This window comes from Tachyglossus aculeatus, chromosome 8, assembly GCF_015852505.1.
Source record: "Tachyglossus aculeatus isolate mTacAcu1 chromosome 8, mTacAcu1.pri, whole genome shotgun sequence".
Lineage (NCBI taxonomy): Eukaryota > Metazoa > Chordata > Mammalia > Monotremata > Tachyglossidae > Tachyglossus > Tachyglossus aculeatus.
In genome coordinates this window covers 10,486,557-10,513,258 of record NC_052073.1, presented here as the reverse complement: position 1 = coordinate 10,513,258, position 26,702 = coordinate 10,486,557, and the positions used below count along the sequence as shown (strand labels likewise).

The following is a 26,702-nucleotide window of genomic DNA, read 5'->3' as shown; positions in this document are numbered from 1 at the left end:
GTGACGGCTGAGGGGGTTGTTTCAGGACGCGACGTTTTACAGAGGAAGACCCACCCCCCCAACACACACTCCTGTCCCATTCCTTCCTGAATGGCCCTCGTCCCCCGCATCGACTAAGTTTTCAACTCAAACAAATACACTCTGCGGTCTCCTCTTTAGGACTTTGGACCCATCTCTCCTGGATGATTCATTCATTCATTCATTCAATCAGAGCAGAGCACTGTACGAAGCGCTTGGGAAGTACAAGTTGGCAACATATAGAGACGGTCCCTACCCAACGACGGGCTCACAGTCTAGAATTCCAGGCTCGATCATCATGACGGCATTTATTAAGGACTTACAGGGTGCCAACCACTGTGCTAAGCGCTGGGGTGGTAATCAGACACTGTCCCTACTCGACACGGGCCTCACGGTCTAAGAGGGAGGAAGAACTGGTGTTTTACTTCCATTTTACAGATGAGGCACACGGAGGTTAAGTCACTTGCCCAAGAACAGGATTCCTGAAGGCCATGAGGAGCTGCCAGTGGCTAAATGGTCTTTAAACCGAGTCTGCGAATCCTCAGGTGGGTGGCCGAAGTGGCGAGCAGGGTGCATACTGGCAGAGGGAGGGATCTGCATGGGCCTCCTCCCACCTCTCCAACCCCGCACAATTTGCTTGTGCAATTTGGGGATCTGGGTGCCAGGGCTTGGCCCAACGTGGTTTCGCTATTAGCCAAAGAGTCAGCACTGGAAACAGTCGTGCTCCTAACCATCGGAAGAATTAATCAAAACGACACCTCGTGAACAAGATGTTTTGGCTCACTGGAAGACAAACAGTGGTTTACAACAAATTAGCAGGGTTCAATCTGTGCTCCTGGGCATATAAGCAAAGAGGACAACGTCTGGGCATTCACAATCATATTCATGGTACAATTATTAGCTTGTACCAGCTTTAGGCCCAGCAGAAAGCCACGAAAGCAAAGCAGGTCTCTCCGGCTGCCTTTTCCACCCGCCTCGAGGCCTGGGGACCCGCGCAAGGATGCCTGCAGCTCCGTTTTACGCTCTCCGATTCCACCACGGCCCGCTTAACGGCTTCCAGATGTGTGCATACCACCCCCACCTCCCCCGCACCCCGGCCCCTCCACCCGCCCTCTGCAGACAGTCTCGGGGCCGGCCTTCCCCGCGCACTGTTTCCTTGTCTTCCGGTCTCTGGGCGTCGGATGGAGCTTCAAAACTCCTTTCCCTCACTCCGTCTGCGGGTCTGCCCGACGATCCCCCCCTAATGTGCCCTGCGTGCGGGCCGCCTGGAATCTGGGAGAGCAAACGCGGCGGGAAGCCGGAGAGACCAGCCCCTCGTGACCGATGTGGCCAATACATAATAATAATAATGATGGCATTTATTAAGTGCTTACTATGTGCAAAGCACTGTTCTAAGCGCTGGGAAGGTTACAAGGTGATCAGGTTGTCCCACAGGGGGCTCACAGTCTTAATCCCCATTTTACAGATGTGGCAACTGAGGCACAGAGAAGTGAAGTGACTTGCCCAAAGTCACACAGCAATTGGCCGGAGTCAGGGTTTGAACCCATGACCTTTGACGCCAAAGCCCGTGCTCTTTCCACTGAGCCAAGCAGGCCAGATGGGTGGGCCCGCTGTCTCACCCTGCCTGGGTGCCGCCAAACCCAAGCCCAGAAGCTCCACTCCAGTTCTTGAGGGGGCAACTCCCGGCTGAGCACCCCAGGGTGTTCATTCATTCATTCAATCGTATTTATTAAGTGCTTACTGTGTGCGGAGCACTGTGCTAAGCACTTGGAAGATACGATGCAACAATAAACAGACACATTCCCTGTCCATAAGGCTGTGGGTGGCTAAGCCCAAGCCTTTGTGTCCTGGAGCCTTGCAAGCGCCCAGACTTCCCAGGGAAAGTTTTCTCAAGTGAGCCAGGAAGGAAAAGAGCATTATCATCAGAGGTATCTATTGAGTGCTTACTGTGTGCAGAGCACTGGACTAAGTGCATGAGAGAGTGCAATACAACAGGGTTGGTATACACGCTCCCTGCCCACATGAGCTTATTATTATTATTAATAACAATAGTAGTATTTGTTTAGTGCTTACAAGGTGCCAATAGAGAAGCAGAGTGGCTCAATTGAAAGAGCCCAGGCTTTGGAGTCAGAGGTCATGGGTTCAAACCCCCTCCGCCAATTGTCAGCTGTGTGACTTTGGGCAAGTCACTTCACTTCTCTGGGCCCCAGTTACCTCATCTGTAAAATGGGGATTAAAACTGTGAGCCCCCCGTGGGACAACCTGATCACCTTGTAACCTCCCCAGCAATTAGAACAGTGCTTTGCACATAGTAAGCGCTTAACAAATGCCATCATTATTATTATTATTATTAAGTACTGTACTCAGCACCAGCGTGGCTCAGTGGAAAGAGCATGGGCTTTGGACTCACAGGTCATGGGTTCAAACCCCAACTCCGCCAATTGTCAGCTGTGTGACTTTGGGCAAGTCACTTCACTTCTCTGTGCCTCAGTTACCTCAGCTGTAAAATGGGGATTAAGACTGTGAGCCTCCCGTGGGACAACCTGATCACCTTGTAACCTCCCCAGTGCTTAGCACCGAGTAAGGGCTTAATAAATGCCATTATTTTCCAGCGCTTAGAACAGTGCTTTGCACATAGTAAGCGCTTAACAAATGCCATCATCATCATCACATCATCACAGTCTTTTAGACTGTGAGCCCACTGTTGGGTAGGGACTGTCTCTATATGTTGCCAACTTGTACTTCCCAAGTGCTTAGTACAGTGCTCTGCACACAGTAAGCGCTCAATAAATACGATTGATTGATTGATTGATCACTGAGAGAATACCCAGGTGGGAATTAGACATGGTCGCTGTCCCTTGGGGGGGCTCCCAGTCACAATCTACTAGCCACGCTACTCCTGCTTGCCTCGCTGGCTCTGACAACACTTGACTGTAAAGCCCCACGGGTCCCCTGGGCGGGTAAGGCTATTAGCCGCCCACCTTCACAGCAGGTAGAGGTCAGGAAGACAGCGGAGGCAGGGGGAAGAGAGGGAAGGGAGGAGCAGGAAGGTCCCGGGAAATCAGGGAGGATCAACTGTTGGCTTCACAATCACCTCAGCCTTGACGAAGACAAATAGGCCGATGACTAAGTAGTGGATACCACCGTTAGCCAAGACCCTGTCAAATGTCTGGCCCGGGGCAGAGGGGAGGCCCCAGAGCAGAGGCCGCTGGGCAGCGGAGGCAGCTGGGGAGCGGGAGAGAGGTGGGAAAGACCACCCGAGAGGACAGGCAGAAGCTCCCTGTTGCTGGATCCCTCTCCTTAGTGCTTCCGGAGGAAGGAGAAGGGTGCAGCGGGGCATTCATTCTTTCAATCGTATTTATTGAGCGCTTACTGTGTGCAGAGCACTGTACTAAGCGCTTGGGAAGTACAAGTTGGCAACAAATAGAGACGGTCCCTGCCCAACAATGGGCTCACAGTCTATTAATTAGTTAATAATTATTAATGTGGGGCTGTTAATTGGCCGGAGACTCCATACGCTCGGGAGTTTCCGGTCACCAATATCCTTACTGGATTAATACCCTCTGCAGGAAAGGGAACACGGCTGCGGCGAAATCTGCATCAGCTAATCCCAGCCCAGAGCGAATGGGCCTCCACTGGTTTGTGGGAGGGCAGGGCAGGAAGGCTCAGGGCCCGGCCGGAGCTGCTAGGAGCTAGGCAAACTAGTCAGCCCTTCATGCAGCCACTCGGGGAGGGCTCCCGGGCCCGTCCCCTCCCCCTGACTCCGAGGATCACGGGAGCTGGGACAGCTCTGGCGGTGGTGGTGGCGGCGGCAGCGGCGGCAGCTGCTGCCAGACGCCAAACTCCATTGCTCTGGTGGGGTGGGGGGGAGGAGGTGCGGCCTGGGGGAGCTGAGCAGAGTGTGGGCTAGGCCCAGACCACGCAGACGTGATTCAGAGGCAGCTGGGGCCTGCCAGGGGGGCCTTCAAAGGTAGCGAGCCGGCTGGGGGGCAGCAAGATGGAATTCGGCAGGGCACGCGTGGGGGCGGAAAGGGGAGGTGAAGAGGCCAGATCCCCCCGAGGCCCAGATCATCATCCTCTGGCTGAAGCCCAGAGCTGCCAATCGCGTGGCCTCCGTTTTCACCGCCACCTCCCGGACGTGGCTTCTGCCTGGCCTTGGGCTAGCCCTGGGACCCACGCGGTCCTCTGCTTTCCTCCTCCCCTGGGCACCAGGCCCCTTGGGTGGAAGGGATCAGGAAGATGATGATGGTGGGAGGTGCGGGGCGGAGGGAGAGGAAAATAGACTAAGGGGAAAGGAGAGAAGAGAAGAGAAGCTGATTGGCATGGGACCGCACAAGTCACTTTTTCTTCTTTGACCGTCCAGTTCAAGCGGCTAAGTTGAAGCGCTTGGAACAGTGCTTTGCACATAGTAAGCGCTTAACAAATACCATTATTATTATTATTATTATAAATGGGAGAAAGATCCCAAGTGCAATCAACAATGAATAATCAGGAGGCAGCGGCGCAACCTAATGGAAAGGGCATGGGATTCAGAGTCAGAAGATCTGGGTTCTAGCCCTGGCTCCATCACATGTCTGCTGTGTGACTTCGGGCAAGTCGCTTAACCTCTCTGGCCCAGTCTCCTCATCTATAAAACGGGGATAAGGAACCTGCTTTCCCCTCCATCCCCATCGTAGATTGTGAGCCCAGTGTGGGACAGGGACAGCGACCCCCCTGATTATTTTGTACAATGCTCGGCACCCGGTAAGGGCTTAATAGACACCCTAATTAAATGAATACCAAGGCAGCTCAGGCCAAGAGGCCTCTCGGACTTGTCTCAGGTTACCTTGGGGCACCCAAAACTGTGGCTGAACAAATTAAAACATCACTGAGAAACAGTTCTGGATCCTAGGCCTTGGAGCTTGCAGGCCAACACCCTTTGATGAAGAGCAACGTGGCCTAGTGGAAAGAGCACTGGCCTGGAAATCAGAGGTCCTGGGTTCTAATCCCAGCTCCACCACATGCCTGCTGTGTGACCTTGGGCAAGTCACTTAATTTCTCAGTGCCTCAGGTACCTCATCTGTAAAACGGAGATTAAGACTGTGAGTTCCCAGTTATCTTGTATCTACCCAAGTGTTTGACACAGATTATGTGCTTAACAGTACCATAATTATTATTAAGCGCTCACATACGAGCTCGCGTGTGCACACAAATACACACACACACACACACACACACACACACACACACACACACACCGCATGCGCACCCCTTCCCTGATACCCTGTCCCAACTCGGAGACTCCCTCTGGAACCCTGGCTGCCAGAGAGCCCCAGGCACAGACCAAGACTACGCCACTTCCCTAAATGGGCCTTGGTGACTGAACAGCCACCTGCCCAGCGCACTTCCTGGAACAAGTTACTGCAGGTAGGAGCAGGGAATGTCACTGCCAGGCGGCGCAGTGGCAGTGACACCAGGCTCTGCCCGGGAGCATTTGGGCCTAGCACATCCCCTGAGCGGCCCTAGTCAGACAGAGCCCAGAGGGGACCACCCAGCCAGAGAGGGGAGAGGGGAGGAGGGCGTGGGACCACTGTGCCACAGGACCAGCAAAAGCCATTCCCAGATCCACCACCTGTCTGCTGTGTGACCTTGGGCAAGCTATGTAACTTCTCTGTGCCTCAGTTACCTCATCTGTAAAATGGCAATTAAAACCGTGAGCCCCATGGGGGAAAAGGGGATTACCCTGTATTTACCCTCAGCACTTAGAACAGTGCCAAGATCCGCCCTTTCCTCTCCATCCAAACCGCTACCCTGCTCATTCAAGCTCTCATCCTATCCCGTCTGGATTACTGTATCAGCCTCCTCTCCGATCTCCCATCCTCCTGTCTCTCCCCTCTTCAATCCATACTTCACGCCGCTGCCCAGACTGCCTTTGTCCAGAAACGGTCTGGGCATGTTACTCCCCTCTTCAAAAATCTCCTGTGGCTACCAATCAACCTACCCATCAGGCAGAAACTCCTCACCCTGGGCTTCAAGGCTGTCCATCCCCTCGCCCCCTCCTACCCCACCTCCCTTCTCTCCTTCTCCAGCCCACCCCGCACCCTCCGCTCCTCAGCCGCTAATCTCCTCACCGGGCCTCGTTCTCGCCTGTCCCGCCGTCGACCCCCGGCCCACGTCCTCCCCGGGGCCTGGAATGCCCCCAATCCCTCCACACATCCACCAAGCTAGCTCTCTTCCTCCCTTCAAGGCCCTACTGAGAGCTCACCTCCTCCAGGAGGCCTTCCCAGACTGAGCCCCCTCCTTCCTCTCTCCCTCTTCATCCTCCCCACCTCACCTCCTTCCCCTCCCCACAGCACCTGTATATATGTATATATGTTTGTATGTATTTATTACTCTATTTTATTTGTACATATTTACTCTATTTATTTTATTTTGTTAATATGTTTTGTTCTCTGTCTCCCCCTTCTAGACTGTGAGCCCGCTGTTGCGTAGGGACCATCTCTATATGTTGCCAACTTGTACTTCCCAAGCGCTTAGTACAGTGCTCTGCACACAGTAAGCGCTCAATATGATTGAATGAATGAGTGGCACAAAGTGAGCACTTACCAAGTACCATCGTTATTATTATTAACTATTAAACTCTCCTGCTGACAGCACACCCCGCTGAGCCTGCGGGGATGGAGCTGGGGGTGATCTTGATGTCCAGGGAGTGCAGGGAAAGCTGTCCTGAGTGGCCCTCAAGTTGGCCCTCTCTGTCCCCTTCCAAAGGGACTCCAAACTCCAGAACACCTCGGGCACCATCACCACAGCCTCTGGCCTCCCTGCTCCCACCACGCTCTCTCCACGCCAAATGGCTCAGTCCATCCGGCATGCAGTGAGGCGGTGGCCAGCTCTGAACCTGGGAGGTAGCGATGACATTGCTGTTGTCCAGAAAATGTTCCAGAAGGAGAGCAACGCGGGGAAAACTTAGAGCGCGGCAGGCAGAGGAAGCTCACCCACACTTTCTGGGAGAAGACTCTAAACTAGCCCGTAAGCTCCTTGAGGGGAGGGGGGGGATCACGACTACCAAGGCTATTGTGTTGTACTCTCCTAAGTGCTCGGTACAGTGCTCTGAGCATGATAAACGCTCAATAAATACCATTCACTGTTTGATTCTAGACCAAACTTTGTAAAAGCTTCATTCGTGAAGTCACAACAGGGTGAGAAATCTGCCCTCAAACTGTATTAGAGAAGCAGCGTGGCTCAGTGGAAAGAGCCCGGGCTTAGGAGTCAGAGGTCATGGGTTCTAATCCCGAGTCCGCCACATGTCTGCTGTGTGACCTTGGGCAAGTCACTTCACTTCTCTGAGCCTTAGCAACCTCATCTGTAAAATGGGGATTAAGACTGTGAGCCCCACATGGGACAACCTAATCACCTTGTATCCCCCCCATTGCTTAGAACACTGCTTTACACATAGTAAGCGCTTAACAAATGCCATCATTATAATTATTATAATTATTACTACTCGCCTAATAATTTGACAATGTTGATGCTGCCACTGGACTTCCCTGTCCTCATGAGCCCCTTGTGTCCTTACAACATACGTTTGGTTTTGATTTCCCATGAGGAAGTCATCCGAACTCCGACAGAAAACGTCCAGGTCCTCCCACGGCTCTTGGAAAACCCAAATCCCACCTCCCTTTCCTAACTCCAGGAAAAAGCCACCTTCTCAGAAACCTTTCCAGGTTCCTCTATCAGGCTCTAATCCAGAAACCCTTTTCATTCGTCCAGATCTGTCCAATAAACTCTACGCTGACGCGCTTCTGTCCGCACATAACCTTGTTCCTGTGATTGGCATTTCAGGGATCTTTAGAATGCAGCAATGACTGGTTGGTTATTGGAAATTCCTGCAGACGAGTCTCGATCAATCAGAGCACATTCCGCCAGGCTTCCTGACACTCAGCGGACGGGTCGGGGGAAAAGGGCCAGCCCGTGGGGGCCTCTCTTAATTGGGGATTTCCACTCCAGGCCTCTTGTTGGCCCTCCATCCTCTGTTTTCCCCCGTTCCTCTGGACTGGTTCTCTCTGGCCATACCTTCGGCCAATCCACCTAGGGCTACTGTAACCTCCCGCCCCCCTCGCCTACCTCTCACCCTTCAGCTTCTCTCTCCCCACCCTCAAAGCCCCCGTCCCCTGCCCCGGCTCTGCCCTAACCCAGGACGGACCTTTAGACTCCTGGGTCTTCATCTGCCTTATGCGTGGGTTTCTGACCTGCCTCACCAACACCTGTTAAGCTCCTGGAGGGGAAGGACCAAGAGTTCTTCTTATGCACATTCCCCCGGAAGGAGCCGTGACACTGAGGGGGCAATCATTACATCGCGTGTGGCAAAGGGGCCCCAAAAGAATGCCCCAGGCAGCAAACCTCCCACCTCCACCACCCCACAAGCATCATGGCCTAATGAAAGGAGCACAGGCCTGGGAGCCCAGATCGGTCACTTACCTGCTGTAAGACATGCCCTCGGTGTCATGATTCCTTCCAGGGGAAGATGCATAGGAGGAAATCTTGGTATTTCCCCTCCAGGAGCTTAACCGGTGTTGCATAAGGCAAGTCATTCATTCATTCATTCATTCAATCGTATTTATTGAGCACAAGTCGCTTAACTTATCTGGGCCTCAATTCCCTCGTCTGCAAAGTGGGGACTCAATAGCTGCTCTCCCTCCTACTTGGGCTGTGAGCCCCAAGGAGGACCCCAGTGCTTAGTATAGTGTTTGGCATACAGTAAGCGCTTAACAGATACAACAATTACAATTTTACATGAGCCCAAGGAGCAATCCTGGAGGGGGGTGCGGGGAGGGGGCCACGGGACCCTCAGTCCCACATTGGCTTCATCTCCACGCTTGTGACCAGGAGTAAACCTCCCTGTGAATGATGCCCCATCAAACACACAGGACAATTCTAAAGCATCCCTCCAAAATGCCTAGCTCCACGCTCTCCATGAAGGGGGTGTCCTGGTCTCCCCTACTAATCCAAAATAAAGTCTTCCTTTGCATTCCCAAAATAATCCCAAGAGAATGGGCAAAGGAGACCAGGCTGGGTAGATAGGCTACAATCCTCTATATTCGGGGACCCGAAGCCAGTCAGCATCTCTCTGGGTTTGCAGAATCCTGCGCTTCTCCTCGTTCCTTCCCCGGCCAAATCCCTCCCCCCCCGGGGATACTCACATTTCGGAAGGGTGGGAAGCTGGCCAACTGCAGCCACTTGCGCACGGCCCGAGGGAATGTCCCGTGATCCTTCTCGGCTCGAAGCACTTGTGCCTCCAGGAAGGAGACGTGGTGTCCCACCATTTTGACGAACGCCTGTGGAAAGAGGCAGGCCCCCGAGAGCAGCTCAACCACATCTGCCTTGGATTTGAATACATTCCTGACAACAGACCCACCGCCAGCACCACCAACCCGGAGTAAGACGTCAAAACCTTTAATGACTACCACAAGCCTCCCCCAGGCGGTTCTGCTTTCACGTAATGCCCCACAAGAATCCCAGCGAGGTTCTGGAAACCAGGCTGGTTCCCGGGGATCCCAGAGGTCAAAAGGGGTCGTGGGGAGATCCCTCAGGGAGGTGGGCGGCAAGGGAGACCGGAGGCCTGGATCCAAGCCCTGGTCACACTGGCTCGCTGGGTCCCCTTGGGGAAGTCCCTGATCCTGTCCGTGCCTCGGTTTCTCTCAACATTACAGAGAGGGCGGCGGTCCACTTTCCTCCACAACAAAGCTTACTGAGGTCAGTGACAGGAAGCCATTTGAATTTCTTGGCCAAACGACATTAGGGAAATTCAAAATGGTGGCATCGCCATCACCACCACCAGCCGCCGGTGCCCGCAAACAGACGGCACCACGGCAGCCCCAGAGTGGCCGAGGGCTTCCTGGGGGCGGAGGAGGTTGTCGGCTTTTACAAAACTGTTGCTGGAGGGACCATCCGGCACTCGGACTCTCACACCACCCCGTCAACAGCAGTCTCTGGTTGGTCCTGGCAGGCTCTCTTCCAACGACGGGGTTCAGAACAAAGAGCCCGAGTGCATCCTCCTTCTGCAGCCGATTTCAATTTTCTGCTCTCGCATGAATACAGTTCTGGTGGGTAGTGTGAGGCAACAGGGAGGAATGCAATCATTCCAGAGCCTGAGCTGCCTTTGAAATGCCAATAATTGCTTCATGGCATAGCCACAGCAGGAGGAGAGGGAAACCTGCATAGCCACAGGGCCTGGCCGCCCTCCCAAAGGCTGTGAACTATCTGCTTGTACCCCCTTCCCCAGCTCCATAATCAGAAAAGGGGGTTCTGCCACAGCCGGGAGCTGGCCCAGCCCTCTAGGGACACAGCACGGCCTAATAATAATAATAATGATGGTATTTGTTAAGCGCTTACTATGTACAAAGCACTGTTCTAAGCGCCGGGGGGATACAAGGTGATCAGGTTGTCCCACGTGGGGCTCACAGTCTTAATCCCCATTTTACAGATGAGGGAACTGAGGCCCAGAGAAGTGAAGTGACTTGCCCAAAGTCACCCAGCTGACAAGTGGTGGAGCCGGAATTTGAACCCATGACCTCTGACTCCAAAGCCCGGGCTCTTTCCACTGAGCCATGCTGCTTCTCTAATGGATAGAGCATGGGCCTGGGAGTTGGAAGGATCTGGGTTCTGATCCCGACTCCATCCCTTGTCTGCTGTGTGACCTTAGGCAAGTCACTGCACTTCTTTGGGTCTCAGTTTCTTCACCTGTAAAATGGGGACTGAAACTGTGAGCCCCATGTGGGCTCACTGTGTCCAACCTGATTAGCTTATATCTACCCCAATGCTCAGAACAGCGCTTGACACATAGTAAGCACTTAAGTACCATACAATGATGATAATATTAATAATAATAATAATAATAAAGGATTATTATTATTACAGAAAGTACCACAACTTAGAACGGGCCTTGGTCTGGTCTCTGGGTTCACACCCTCGGTTTCCAACCCACTTCAGGAATCATCTACCCAAGCCAGGCCCGCTCTATGGATGGACAGGACAAGGTGTTTTCATTTAGGCAGAAAGAAATTCATTCATTTAATCCATTCAATCATATTTATTTATAAATACGATTGATTGATTGATTGAGTGCTTACTGTGTGCACAGCACTGTACTAAGCGCTTGGGAAGTACAAATCGGCAACATAGAATAATATTATACTATATAGTAATACTAACACTAACAATATTTGCCCTTCTAGACTGTAGGCTCACTGTGGGCAGCGAATGTGTCTACCAACCCTGTTACATTGAACACTCCCAAGCACTTAGTACAGTGCTCGGCACACAGTGGGCACTCAATAAATATGACTGATTGATTCAGTGCCTACTAGTGCTTACTATGTGCTATCTACAGTCCTGAAGACTACCAAATCTGTTGTACCGCACTTTCCCAAGCCTTCAGTACGAGTGCTCTGCACACAGTATGTGTCAATAAATACCACTGAATAATAGATTTCTAGACTGTGAGCCCACTGTTGGGTAGGGACCGTCTCTATATGTTGCCAACTTGTACTTCCCAAGCGCTTAGTACAGTGCTCTGCACACAGTAAGTGCTCAATAAATACGATTGAATGAATGAATGAATAGATTGATCACTAAGCACTGGGCTAGATGCAAGATAGTCAGATTGGACACAGTCCCCGTCCCACACAGGGCTCCCCATCTTAAGAGGAAGGGAGAGCGGCTACTGAATCTCCATTTTACAGATAAGGAAACTGAGGCCCAGAGATGTGAAGTGACTTGCCCAAGGTCACACAGCTGGCAAGTTGGTGGAGCCAGGATTCGAATGTAGGTCTCCTAACTCACATTTCTGCAGTCTATCCACTAGTCATTCATTCATTCATATTTATTGAGCACTTACTCTGTGCAGAGCACTGTACTAAACGCTTGGAAAGTACAATTCAGCAACAGATAGGGACAATCCCTACTCAACAAGGGGCTCCCAGTCTAGAAGAAAAATTGGGTCGGACTCAGTCCCTGTCCCACATGGGGCTCACAGTTTCAATCTCAGAGAAGTGGAGTGACTTGCCCAAGGTCACACAATGGACAAACGACAGAGTCGGGATTTGAACCCATGACCTGCTGACTTCCAGAGCTGTGCTCTACCCACTAGACCATGCTCCTTCTCTGAAACGGTGTGGTGCTGTATGGGTCTGCCTCAAACTGACCCCAGGACACAAGGTAAGATGGAGGGCAGAGGAGGACAAAGTGAGGCTTCATCTCCTAGTTCTGAATCTTTCGCTTTCCGTGGTGCCTGTTCCATGTCACGGCCCATTGCCTCGGTGCGAGGACGCGAAGGGCAAGGACTGACTAATAATAATAATAATAATAATAATGGCACTTATTAAGCGCTTACTATGTGCAAAGCACTGTTCTAAGCGCTGGGGAGGTTAAAAGATGATCAGGTTGTCCCACGGGGGGCTCACAGTCTTCATCCCCATTTTACAGACGAGGTAACTGAGGCCCAGAGAAGTGAAGTGACTTGCCCAAAGTCACACGGCTGACAATGGGCGGAGCCGGGATTTGAACCCATGACCTCCGACTCCAAAGCCCGGGCTCTTTCCGCTGAGCCACACTGCTTCTCTAACTAGTGCCTGCCGTCCTGGGCAAGGGGAGAGAGCTTGGGTTAGGGTACCCTCCTCGCCCACTGGCATCAGGAAAAATCACCTGCAAAACAGGTTTGCGACAGATGTTGAACGAATTGCAGTGAGGAGCAGCAGGGGCTTCTGCCAGCGGCAATCTGCCCCTGCCTAATGTCCCGCGGAGCATTTTATGAGAGGCATGGAAGTGAGGCTGGAGGCGGGGGGCTGCATTTCAGAATTTACCCTCGGTGCCCGAGAGTGTCCCCTCCCTTCTTCGGGCCCCCCATCCCCGCCTCCACACACACCTCGTAAACCTGGCAAGTCAACCCATGGCCACTTTCCACTAGACTGTAAGCTCCTCAAGGGCAAGGATCAAGTCTACCAACTCGAACTGTACCTTCCCAAGCACTTTGTACAGTGCTCTGCGCCTAGTAAGTGCTCAGTAAGTACCAGTGATGGATTGGCGGTCGGCCGGCCTCTCGGAGGAGTCTGCCCCGACTCCATCCTCCCCCTGCCCCTAAGGAGGAGAAGTCTGAATATTCCAAACAAGAAGGAGGCCTTGAATCAGGACCACTCCGCATCCGCAATCCCTCCGAGGCTTTCTGTCTGAGATAGGAAGGGGTTTTCCCGGAGTTGGGAGAGGAGGACAACTGGGAGAGGAGGCCACAGACCTTTGCTTTCTCGTCCTCTCCTGCAAACACGGTAAGTGATATTCAAGTTAATCAGCTATTCTAATGTCATGTTTTAATTATATTCATTCCTTGCCCTAGCCGACAAGAATTTTAATACCCTACTTACACAGGTGCCTGTTTTACACATTCACCTCTCGCCACCACAGAATAGGAACTGAAAGGAAGATCCGTCAGGCTCAAGTCCTTGATTTTTCCTACGGGCTTACTTACGCAAGGAAAGGTTGTGTCCATCGATGCGCATCCCCCCACATCCACTTTTGCCCGGCACCCTGGACCACCGACACCTTCACCGTGGCCTATGAGGGGCCGCTAAGTCATCCAGCCCCTAGCCCATCACCATGTCCTGTGACGGTTACACAAAGACCTCCGGCCTGGAATTAGCAGCTGGGGGGAGGCGGCGATTAAGGTTTGCAGACCCCGTTTACTCATCCAACGCCTTTATATATCAACATGACAAACCTCTAATTTATCCACTTTGGTGTAGATGCCATTCATTTCCGTCACTTTGGCCTTAATGAGCGGAATGTGTTCGTCCAGGATCTGCGAAGTGTCTCTTCGGATCTGTGTGAAAGAAAACCCAATTCCAGCATCCACCACCGGATCCCACCCCTTCATCCCCCCTGCTTTTCCCCTTCCCAGTAGCCTTATCCTGTTGTCCCTCTGGAGCACGATGATCCTACAGTCTCCTGGGAGCCTGGTTCTTTTTCTAAATGCACATGTTTAGTGCTTACTACGTGCCAGGCACTGTACTAAGCACTGGGTAGACACAAAGCAAATTGGGTCTGACCCACACGGAGCTTGCAATCTTAATCCCCATTTTACAGATGAGATAACTGAGGCACAGAGGTCACTACCCATCCAACAGCCAGGAAACGCAAAAGGAGGCTCTGGGAATGGGCTAAGCCAAACGGCTTCAAACTCCTGCCTTGAGTTTATATATTATAAATTATTTATTTATATTAATGTCCATCTCTCCCTCTGGACTAAGCTCGTTGTGGGCAGGGAACCTGTCTGCCAACTCTTTATATATCGTACTCTCCCAAGCAATTAGTACAGTGCTCTGCACAGAGTAAGTGCTCAGTAAATACCGTTGATGATGACGACGATGATGATGCTAACTGAGGACCAGGAAAGTAGCTCACACTTCTAGTGTACTTTTCCCAAGCACTTAGTATATATATATATATATATATATATATATATATATATATATATATATATATATATATATATATAATAGCATTTTATTAAGCGCTCACTATGTGCAAAGCACTGTTCTAAGCGCTGGGGACGTTACAAGGTGATCAGGTTGTGCCACGGGGGGCTCACAGTCTTAATCCCCATTTTACAGATGAGGTAACTAAGGCAAAGAGAAGTTAAGCGACTTGCCCAAACTCACACAGCTGACAAGTTGGTGGAGCCGGGATTTGAACCCATGACCTCTGACTCCCAAGCCCGGGCTCTTTCCACTGAGCCACGTGGTAGACCTGGTCCCAGACACCAGGGAGATTATGAACTAGTGGAGGAGTCGGGGAGATAGACTACCTGGGGCCGCTGAAGAGAGCAAGGGGGATGTCCCATGTTTATTTTACTTGTACATATCTATTCTATTTATTTTATTTTGTTAATATGTTTGGTTTTGTTCTCTGTCTCCCCCTTCCAGACTGTGAGCCCACTGTTGGGTAGGGACCGTCTCTATATGTTGCCAACTTGTACTTCCCAAGTGCTTAGTACAGTGCTCTGCACACAGTAAGCGCTCAACAAATACGATTAATTGATTGATTGATTGGAAATGCAAATTGCCACCACCCAGCCCCTTTGCTGCTCTACAAACTGAAGAGAGTTCAGGGGCTGGAGCCTGGAGCTGCTTGTAGTAAGGGGATTTTGTGGTTTTAAGAGGGTTATCCCCAGAAAGGGTGGTTGGGGGGAGGAGTAGGGGGACAGCCTAGAAAGGAGGGAGAAGGGCCGAATGGAAAACCAAGTGAACAACTCTCGCTGCACCTGTCGTGGGGGAAATGAGCTGATTTCTTGGGCTCATTATGTCTGACAGGAAACCAGATCAAGCCGTAGGAGGGGACCATCAAAAGGGAACCAGTGTCATGCTGTTGTTTCAAAGAAAGTTATTTTTGTGAAAGTATGAGACAGAGAAAGGGAAGAGACTTGAGTTGGGGGACCAAAGTGCACACCCTTACCCCTTTGGCTCTCCATGCTTCAAGCTCAGCCGGCAGCAAACTCTGTGTGAGCTGGGGAAAACCCCCAAGGCCGTGGGCCAGGGCAGTGCTTCCAGAGACAGAGAAGCCCGTCCCGGGCACAGCCATACCAGGGAAAGAATTAGTCAGTGCCACAAACAGTGGAAAATTATCATCGGTTCAAGGTCAGAGCGGCAAAGGAACAAGCCCAGTAATTCTCGCTCATTTTTTTTTTCCTTTTAAGATTTTCAGAGAAATAAAATGGTATAAGATACTGGCAATCAGCCTTGCCCCACAAGCCCTACGGGGCAGGAGGAAACGCTATGCAAATAAAACTCAAGTTGAGTTTCCCTGTGGTCTTCTAGAAGCAACGTGGCTCAGTGGAAAGACTCCGGGCTTGGGAGTCAGAGGTCATGGGTTCTAATCCCGGCTGCGCCACTTGTCAGCTGTGTGACTTTGGGCAAGTGACTTAACTTCTCTGTGCCTCAGTTACCGCATCTGTAAAATGGGGGACGAAGACTGTGAGCCCCATGTGGGACAACCTGATTACCTTGTATCCCCCCAGTGCTTAGAACAGTGTTTTGCACATAGTAAGCGCTTAACAAATGCCATCATTATTATTATTATTATTATTCTGCATCTGCCCCAGTGCTCAGGGCAATGCTTTGTACATAGTAAGCGCTTCACAAATACCACAATTACTATTGCTCTGAGGAACTGGAGGGAGCACAGCCAAGGCTCGATTGGGCACAGAGAAGGATGGCTCCTTTGTGGAGAAGGATATTTTCTGATGAGCCAGAAACAGGGAACTCTAGTACTATCTTTAGTTGCATAAACACAAAGCTGTGTATCAGGAGCACTAGTTGATAATCCAGGAATCATTTCTACTAAGCATCACATCAAACGAAAAGGATTACTCCATTTTCTTCAAAACCACCCCCATGAGTCTTTAGGGACTGAGTTCCAGATGCCGTGACTCAGGCTTTGGGCCAGCACCTGCCCCGTTGAGAACTGGGCTGATGTGGGTCTTCAGGGAGGCCAGGAGAGCCGGGACCTCATTGTTAGACTGTGGGCTCGTTGTGGGCAGGGAATGTCACTGTTTATTGGGCTCAAGACCCAGGCCAAGGCTACTAAGGTCAAACTCTGAAGGGAGAGAAGAAAGATCTCCAGTGAGAATCGGGGCGACTTGGATCACATCTTCCTGCCTGGGGATGCGGCTGTCAGTCATCGCTTCTTCAGCACGAGTCAGGTGGAAGACAAAGAGCCCAGGCCATGCACCGAGAGCCCCATGACCCAACGCCAGGGCTCCATGGGAAAGGGGACGTTTCAGCACAAAGTAAGTCCTTCATTTCCTTGGGTTGGTAGGAAGCACATGATCAAAGGAATTGGCTTGGAAATGCCCGGGCAGACCCAATCAGCTTAGCAGAGTAGCAGCAGAGTTGTCGCTGGATGAGCTCATTGTGAGCAGGAAACGTGTCTACCAACTCTGTCGTATTCTCCCAAGGGCTTAGTACAGTGCTCCGCCCACTGTGAGCGCTCAATAAATAACATCGGTGACGATGATGATGATGATTGATGATCACAGAGGTAAGTACACGTTCTTCAGAGTTGGAGCTGATGTTCCTGACAGACTCACCATCGTCTTGATGTGATGAGGGGAAAGAGGCTTTGAGGGCCCAGATGATTTCCCTTCAGTCAAACCCAGTGGGCAGCGCTGCCTTCCGGAGGAGGAATCGGCGCGGGGGGACCACTTGCGCAAAACCCTCTCGGAGGGCCCGCTTGGTGGGAACGACAGAAAAACGTTGGTCTCTTTGACTTCTTGTTTATCTCTCTACCCAGCCCGGCAAAGAGCCCCTGGGGGACCATCCTCAACGGAGAACACCCTCGCCTGGGAAACAACAAGCTGGCCAGCTCCTCCCTGACTCCAAGCCGAGGCTACCCGCTTCCGTTCTCCCGTGCAAGTGACCTCCTGTCCGTTGTCCGTCTGTCCCTAAGACTCAAGAAACGTCTACCTCGGAGGCTTCGCAGAAAGCACCCGCCCTCAAAGTTTCCAAGATCCCCACACCACTTCCCTCTCAACTCCCAGCCCTCGTGCCCTGGGCGGGCCCATCCCTTTCTGGCAACGCGGTCCAGGCGTCGGCGGTAGGTTCTTGGAGAAGCGCGACCCAAACCTCCTCACCAGCGGCGCCTTGGCCTAGACCGGGCGTTTCTCCCCAAGGCACCTACTTATGGGCTCGGCCAGGCCGGTTGGTGGCACCCGATGGTGGAGGTTGGTCGGGGTGTGGGGGCGAACCGAGCGGAGAAATGGACCCGGAAGGAGGGACGGGCCCCAAACCCACATGGGCCGGAATGGGCCGGCCGGCCACGGCTCTCGCTGAGGCCCTCGCAGGATTTCGAGATGTTTATCCAGTGAGCTCCATTGAGCCTGAGGAGAGTTAAATATAGTATTCCATCCCCACTGTACATTGTGTAACACATTTGTGCACCGGAGTGCCACCTTGTGGTTGTCTCCGCTCCTCTATGCGATCAGACCATCTCAGGGGAGGGAAGAGATGGCAAGATGGCCGTCGCCTCAGGAAATACTTAGGGGAGTGTGTCAGTGTGTGGTGTGTGTGTGGTGTGTGTGTCTGTGTGGTGTTTTTGTGTGTGCGTGTGCCCGCGCAGCACGGGTGTGTGCCTCCCCTCTCCACTGCTGGCTGCTGCCCCCCTCGATCCGCCCGGCTACTAAATCCCCGACAACATGGCCTCCCCGGAAACCTTCTAGAAGGGGCCGAGGCCTTGTCGGTGCCAGAAGCAGCCACCTACCACGTCGGTTAGGCCGCAGAACTCATCCAGCCTGATTAGCATCTCTTCTACGGCCGTCTCCACCTCCTTCGCCTGAAAGGAAGAAGAATGCCGAGGGGTTAGCGCTGGTGAAGGCAGGGGAGCGGCGGGCCCCATGAGCGCGCTGCTCTGACCGAAGGAAAAACGTTCGCCCATGAAAGCAGAAAGAGGGAGAGAAAGAGGGAACGTAGACACACATACCGCCTTCCTGTTTTCCTGAAAACACCCCCTTTGCCTTTTTTAATTAAATGGCAACGTGACTCAGAGAAGCAACCATTTTTTTTTTTCCTTTTACCTTCCACAATGCCTCCAGGTCCTCCTGGGCCAGTGATTTCTGAGCCTCATTTTGCCCAGCCGGGCAGTGAGCTGTCCTAAGGCCACCCCCTACCTGAGGAAAACTCACACCCACCTCCCATCTTTCAAGTGTGCATCCATCATCACACTCCTGTTTACATAGTTGTGTTACCATGTGCTCACAAACTCGGCCTTTGTTTCAAAGACGAAATAAGCCACTCGGCTCAAAAACATCCTTCGGGCCAGAATATAAATAGCACAAAGTGCAATTTAAAACTTTGAAAGCCCTGGCACAGCTGGAGTTATTTCAGTGAGTAAAGGGGGGAGGGGGTTGGCGGGGAGAAAACGGCGAGGATGGAGGATGGAAGCAAGCAGGAATGACAACAAGCAAAAAAGACTACGTTCATCTTGGAGGGAAACATTTTCGGAGAGCTCAAGATGCTGGGTTCCTTTATCAGAAACCAGAGGCCTTGAAAATGGCTTTGGAGAGGGACGGTTCATTGTTTTCTACTCTGCTAACCCACAAGTCAGTGGCAAAGGGAGACCACAGCAGGACTGCCCACATGAGACTATCAGCAGTCCTCGGTTTCTCTGCAGGAAACCCTCAGTGTGTTGGATCTGGAAAACCAGAACGGGCTGTGTTTATGTGAAAGCCAGCGGCATGGGGCAACTTCTGGCCTCCTGTCTCTGCTCTTTAAAAACCTTCCCAAGCTAGTACCCTGTACTCAAATGTAACAGCCTCCTCCCCGCCACCCCTCCAAAGGTTTTAAGTAGCCTGACCCCCTCCCTTGGTAAAACTTCCACTCGGGGAAGGCTGTACTTTCAGTAAAGTGAGTAAGTTTTCTACTAGTCAAATCTATAGTATGAGTCACCCTGGGCAAGCAGGCCAGAGACTATTTGCAAGGCTGTTCTGAGTGAATGACCACCAACTGAGCTGCCAAATGGGAATCGGCTGTTGTTAAGAAACCTGAATCAGAAATTTTCTCTCGAAATCGTCTTCCACTTACGAGTTCCTCAGAAAAGGAAGGGAAACAGTCGATTGTGAGAGGGAAGGGGACAGGAAGGGAGGGGAAAGGAGAAGAAGGAAGAGGAGGAAGGGAGGAGAAGAAAGTGGAGAATAAAAGGAGGGAGAGTGAAGGGAAGAAGGAGGAAATGGGAGGGAGAGAAAGAAGTACAAAACGTGGTGGGAAGGAGATCCTCTCACATCCCCCTGGCAGTGTTCTGCTCTGCCACTACATGGGAGACGAGGGAGGCAGGAAGAACTTGGGAAGTTAGGAAAACCTGAGAGATGACACATAAGATTTCTGGGCCCATGTTAGTTTGTGCAGATCAGAGGTCAGGTTAGTTAGGCTGCCCATTCTTCTCAGGGGATGCCAGACCTCAGAAAAATTGGAGTGCGGGCTTTGCTAATTAAAAGAACTGAAAAAACCAAGAAGCAATTCCCCAACCAAATGCTTATTCGGTATGAACCACCAACTCTGGAATGTCATGCAATGTTGCAAATACTGCTAAACACAACTAACAGTAATAATATTATTAATAATAATATGCATCTACTAAGTGCCCAGCACTGTATTAAGAGCTGGGGTAGATATGATAAAATATACAATCAGATTGGACCCAGTCCCTGTCCCACATGGGGCTCACAGTCTAACTAAGAGGGAGAACAGGTATTAGTTCCCATTTTACAAATGAGGAAATTGAAGTTCAGAGAAGTTAAGTGACTTGCCCAAGTTCATACAGCAGGCCAGAGGCAGAGCTGGGATTAGAATCCAGGTCCTCTGATTCCCAGGCCTGGGCTCTTTTCAGTAGGCCACACTGCTTCTTCCCCGATATGCTGTCGGACAGGATTCTGCATACAGGCTTCATGTCCAAAGTTTAAAAACAGAAAAGAGGAAGGAAGTGTTTTCATCTGGTTTAACTCTAAATGGAGGCTGAGTGACCCATCTGTAAAGCGCTCCAAGGTATAATCAGTTCTCCGCAGGAGAGGGGTTACGATTTTGACGAACCTTCCCATTAAGGAAAGCTGCCGTAAGAGTATTTGGACCTTGAGAAACACCGCATCCACACACGCAACCAATTCTTCCCACATCGCATCTTGCCCAGGTGGAGGCAACTTGTCAGAAGAATGTTCCCCAACTCCCCATTGATGCCCTACCCAAAACGTGGTATATAAACACACAACAGTGGGAGCTTACTGTACTATGAGAATCAGCCCCACACAACAGATAGGTGAGACGAAAAGATGGTGTAAATCAGGAGGCTCCTGAACTATGATCTTCGAGGCTTTCTGGTCGTTCTTTCTCAGTCTCTTTTGCAGGCTCCTCCTCCCCCTCCCATCCTCTTACTGTGGGAGTTCCCCAAGGTTCAGTGCTTGGTCCCCTTCTGTTCTCAATCTACACTCACTCCCTTGGTGACCTCATTCGCTCCCACGGCTTCAACTATCACCTCTACGCTGATGACACCCAGATCTACATCTCTGCCCCTGCTCTCTCCCCGTCCCTCCAGGCTCGCATCTCCTCCTGCCTTCAGGACATCTCCATCTGGATGTCCGCCCGCCACCTAAAGCTCAACATGTCGAAGACTGAGCTCCTTGTCTTCCCTCCCAAACCTTGTCCTCTCCCTGACTTTCCCATCTCTGTTGACGGCACTACCATCCTTCCCGTCTCACAAGCCCGCAACCTTGGTGTCATCCTCGACTCCGCTCTCTCATTCACCCCTCACATCCAAGCCGTCACCAAAACCTGCCGGTCTCAGCTCCGCAACATTGCCAAGATCCGCCCTTTCCTCTCCATCCAAACCGCTACCCTGCTCATTCAAGCTCTCATCCTATCCCGTCTGGACTACTGCACTAGCCTTCTCTCTGATCTCCCATCCTCGTGTCTCTCTCCACTTCAATCCATACTTCATGCTGCTGCCCGCATTATCTTTGTCCAGAAACGCTCTGGACATATCACTCCCCTCCTCAAAAACCTCCAATGGCTACCGATCAATCTGCGCATCAGGCAGAAACTCCTCACCCTGGGCTTCAAGGCTGTCCATCACCTCGCCCCCTCCTACCTCACCTCCCTTCTCTCCTTCTACTGCCCAGCCCGCACCCTCCGCTCCTCCACCACTAATCTCCTCACTGTACCTCGCTCTCGCCTGTCCCGCCATCGACCCCCGGCCCACGTCATCCCCCGGGCCTGGAATGCCCTCCCTCTGCCCATCCGCCAAGCTAGCTCTCTTCCTCCCTTCAAGGCCCTGCTGAGAGCTCACCTCCTCCAGGAGGCCTTCCCAGACTGAGCCCCTTCTTTCCTCTCCCCCTCATCCCCCTCTCCATCCCCGTCTTACCTCCTTCCCTTCCCCACAGCACCTGTATATATGTATATATGGTTGTACATATTTATTACTCTGTTTATTTATTTATTTATTTTACTTGTACATTTCTATCCTACTTATTTTATTTTGTTGGTATGTTTGGTTCTGTTCTCTGTCTCCCCCTTTTAGACTGTGAGCCCACTATCGGGTAGGGACTGTCTCTATGTGATGCCAATTTGTACTTCCCAAGCGCTTAGTACAGTGCTCTGCACATAGTAAGCGCTCAATAAATACGATTGATTGATTGATTGATTGATTTGGGGCTGAAGCAGCACCATGGCATAGAGCTGGGAGTCAGAAAGTCATGGGCTCTAATCCCGGCTCTGCCACTTGTCTGCTGTGTGACCATGGCCAAGTCGCTTCACTTCTCTGTGCCTCAGTTACCTCCTCTGTAAAATGGGGATTGAGACAGTGAGCACCACGAAGGACAGGAACTGTGTCCAACCCGATTTGCTTGTATCCACCCCAGCGCTTAGCACATAATAAATACTTAACAAATACCACAATTAACAATTAATTAACTAAAGGAGCAGATGGGCAATGAATGGAGATGCAATTGGAAGGGCTAGGGAAGGATGCTTGAAGATAACTTTAGAAGTCGGAGGGGCAGGACTCCACAACAAGTCTCTCTGCGCTGTAGGCTCTGTAGTGAACAGGCAACAGCTGTGTAACTTCTTATCTGATGGAAGATGTCTAATCTATCATGGAACTTCTATGACACAATAAAAATTAGTGAATGTAGCTAAATTACTCATCTATGATTAATTGGTCGCATGATTCCGCTCTAGACTGTAAGCTCCTTGTGGGCAGGGAATGTATCTTATCAACTCTGCTACATTGTACGCTCCCAAGTGCTTAATCAGGGCTCCACAAACAGTAAGTGCCCAATAAATACCACTGATGATGAAGTCCAGAATCTGTTTTCTTAAGGCCTGGAGCTCTCTGTCATCATGGCAAAGTGTAGCTCTGCCCCCTTGCATGGTGCTGACCATTCATTCATTCAATCGTATTTATTGCGCGCTTACTGTGTGCAGAGCACTGTACTAAGTGCTTGGGAAGTACAAGTTGGCAACATATAGACACGGTCCCTACCCACCATACAGGCTTACTGTGTGCAGAGCACTGTACTAAGTGCTTGGGAAGTACAAGTTGGCAACATATAGACACGGTCCCTACCCACCAACAGGCTCACAGTCTACCCCAACCAGCAAGGATCAAGGGCTCAATCCTCCATCAGCCCTTCCTTGATTCCTCTTGCTTCTTTCCAGCCCCAGAGGTGAGTGGTGAAAGAGCCAAATGTAGGTGGAAGGAGAAAATGGGGATGGCCACAAGTCCCTGTTACCTTGGAGAGGAGCCAGGCACCCCGCTTCCCCCAGGCTCCTTGTAAGTCCAGAACAGGGCAGCTCTCTGGCACCTGATCCCTCGTTTCTCTCCAGTTATTACCCCATCTTCCTCCTACCATTCCTCTCCAGTCTCCTCGACAGCACTGCCTCCACTTCGTCTTCTTCAATTTTCCCCTTGATCCCCTCCAATCTGGCTTCCATCCCCTTCACTTCACCCAAACTGTCCTCTCAGAGGTCATTAATGACCTCCTCGCCAAATCCAGTAGCCTCAACTAATCCTCTTCGACCTCTCAGCTGCCTTCGACACTGTCGACCACCCCCTTCTCCTGGAAACCTGATCCAGTCTTGGCTTCAGTGACACTGTCCTCTCCTGGTTCTCCTTTTATTTCTCTGGCCACTCAGTCTCAGTCTCTTTTGTAGGCTCCTCCTCTACCTCCTCCCACCGAGCTTGTGGTCTCAGTTCTGGGTCCCCTTCTATTCTCCATCTACACCCACATCCTAGGAGAACTCATTCGCTCCCAAGCCTTCGGTGTGACTTTGGGCAAGTCACTTCACTTCTCTGTGCCTCAGTTACCTCATCTGTAAAATGGGGATTAAGACTGTGAGCCCCCCATGGGACAACGTGATCACCTTGTAACCTCCTCAGCGCTTAGAACACCGCTTTGCACATAGTAAGCACTTAATAAATGCCATTATCGTCATTATCATCATCATAATTCTCAAATCTACTTCTCCAGTCCTGACTTTTCTCCTTTTCTGCAGCTTTGTATTGCCTCCTGTCTCCAGGACATCTCTACTTGGATGTCCCACTGACACCTCAAACCGAACATGTCCAAAACAGAATTCCTCATTTTCCCACCCAAACTCTGTCCTTCCCCTAACTTTCCCACCTCTGTAGACAGCCCCACCACCTTCCGTTTCACAACCTTCTAGACTGTGAGCCCACTGTTGGGTAGGGACCGTCTCTATATGTTGCCAACTTGTACTTCCCAAGCACTTAGTACAATGCTCTGCACATAGTAAGCGCTCCATAAATATGACTGAATGAATGAATGAATGAATGAACCTTGGCATTATCCTCAACTCATCTTTTTCAGTCCATTTACATATTCAATCTGTCAGCAAATCCTGTCGGTTCTACCATCAAAACGTCACTGAAATCTGCCCTTTTCCTCTCCATCCAAACTGTTACCATGTTAATCCAAGCATTTATCCTACCCCGCCTTGATTACTGCATCAGCCTCCTCACTGACCTCGGTGCCTCCTGTTTTTCCCCAGTTCGGTCCATATGTCATTCTGCTGTCTGGATCAATTTTCTAAATAAAAAAAAAAGTTCAATCCATGTTTCTCCACTCCTCAAGAACCTCCAGTGGTTCCATTTCTGGAAATAGAAACTCCTTTCCATTGGCTTGGGTGACCATGGGTAAGTCATTTCACTTTTCTGTGCCTCAGTTCCCTCATCTGTAAAATGGGGACTGAGACTGTGAGCCCCACAAGGAACAGCAATTGCGTCCAACTCAATTTGCTTGTATCCACCTCGGCCCTTAGTACAGTGCCTGGCACATAGTAAGTGCTAAACAAATACTCAATCATCTTGTCCCGTCCTCACTGACTTCCTAAAGAAATCCAGCTTGGCTCCTCTAATGCCAATCTGCTCATATATCTCGCTGCCCACTCCTTTCCCCGTCCTCCCTCCCCCTTCATAATCAACAGACCATCACTCTACCTGCCCCTTCAAAGCCTTATTAAAATCACAACTCCTCCAAGAGGCCTTTCTTAACTAACCCCTCTTTTCCACGAACTAGATAGAGCTCAGGCCTAGGAGTCAAAAGGTCATGGGTGCTAATCCTCGCTCTGCCACTTGTATGCTGTGTGACCTTGGGTAAGTCACTTCACTTTTCTGTGCCTCAGTTCCCTCATCTGCAAAATGGGGATTGAGACTGTGAGCCCCACAAGGGACAGCAATTGTGTCCAACTCGATTGGCTTGTATCTACCTCGGCGCTTAGTACAGTGCCTGGCACATAGTAAGTGCTTAACAAATACCATCATTATTATTATTATTCTCCCTTCTGCATTACCCTGGCACTTGAATTGGTACCCTTTATTCACCCCATCCTCAGCCCCACAGTACTTTCATACATAGGCTTAATTCATTTTAATGTCCCTCTCTAGACTGCAAGCTCTTTGTGGATAGTCAGTCAATCGTATTTATTGAGTGCTTACTGTGTGCGGAACTCTATAATAAGCACTTGGGAGAGTACAATATAACAATAAACAAACACATTCCCTGCCCACAACAAGCTTACAGTCTAGAGGGGGAATGTGTCTACCAGCTTTACCCTACTGTACTCTCCCAAGCACTTAGTACAGTGCTCTACACACAGTAAGTGCTCAATTTATTCATTCAATGATATTTATTGAGCACTCACTATGTGCAGAGCACTGTACTGAGTGCTCACGAGAGTATAATACAACTGAGTTGGCATACATGTTCCCGGCCCACGAAGAGGTTCAATTGTATTTAATTGTATTTATCAATCATATTTATCAAACATTTACTGTGTGACTAGCTTACAGCCTAGAGGGGGAGACAATACTACTACTACTACTACTACTACTACTACTACTACTACTACTACTACTACTATTAATAATAGTGATATTTGTTAAGTGCTATGTGCCAGGCACTTAATGCTGGGTTGGATACAAGCAAATCGAGTTGGACACAGTCCCTGTCCCACATGGGGCTCAAAGTCTCAATCCCTATTTTACAGATGAGGTAACTGAGGCACAGAGAAGTAAAGTGACTTGCCCAAGGTCACAGAGCAGACAAGCGGTGGAGCCAGGATTAGAACCCGTGACCTGACTGATTGAGTTTCCCCTTCCCTTTGAGCTCCCTACATCTGGCAAAGGACATTTCCTAGGAGAACACTGCCCAGAGGATTATGCTTTTCATCACAAATAACCTCCAGGACAAAGGCAGCACACAGAGAGAAGACTCCTCCTTCCTCAAATTCTAGCCTATACTATACAGGGAGTCACTGAGGGCTAGTGAAAAGACCATAGGCCTGGAGTCGAGACCTGGGCTTCTGCTCCAGGATAGACTCTGGCCCGCTCTGTGACTTTAGGCAAGTCACTTTAACACCCTGTCAATCAAATCTATCAATGGTATTTATTGAACATTTAAGCCGGGCAGAGTACCATGCTAAGCACCAAGAAGAGTACAATAGCAGACACAATCTCCGTCCTCAAGGAATTTACAGTCTACAAGGGAGGCACACTCTATATGCCCTAGTTTCTCCATCTGTAAAATGGATTTAACAATTCCCCTCCCTCCCCTCCCAACCGCCCCTTCGTTACCTCACGTGGACACTGGGAAGCATAAA

General features: G+C 50.8%; 1 protein-coding gene across 1 annotated transcript in view; it reads right to left on the bottom strand.

The window, feature by feature from the left end:
* Nucleotides 1-26,702, bottom strand: part of BCAS4 (breast carcinoma amplified sequence 4) — a 67,751-nt gene that overhangs the window by 29,853 nt on the left and 11,196 nt on the right. Inside the window, exons 2-4 of the mRNA XM_038750751.1 lie at nucleotides 18,301-18,372; nucleotides 13,766-13,867; nucleotides 9,198-9,332 (exon numbers count right to left, since the gene is read on the bottom strand). Of these exons, the coding sequence (XP_038606679.1) occupies nucleotides 9,198-9,332; nucleotides 13,766-13,867; nucleotides 18,301-18,372 (309 nt within the window). The remainder of the gene's footprint in view (nucleotides 1-9,197; nucleotides 9,333-13,765; nucleotides 13,868-18,300; nucleotides 18,373-26,702) is intronic.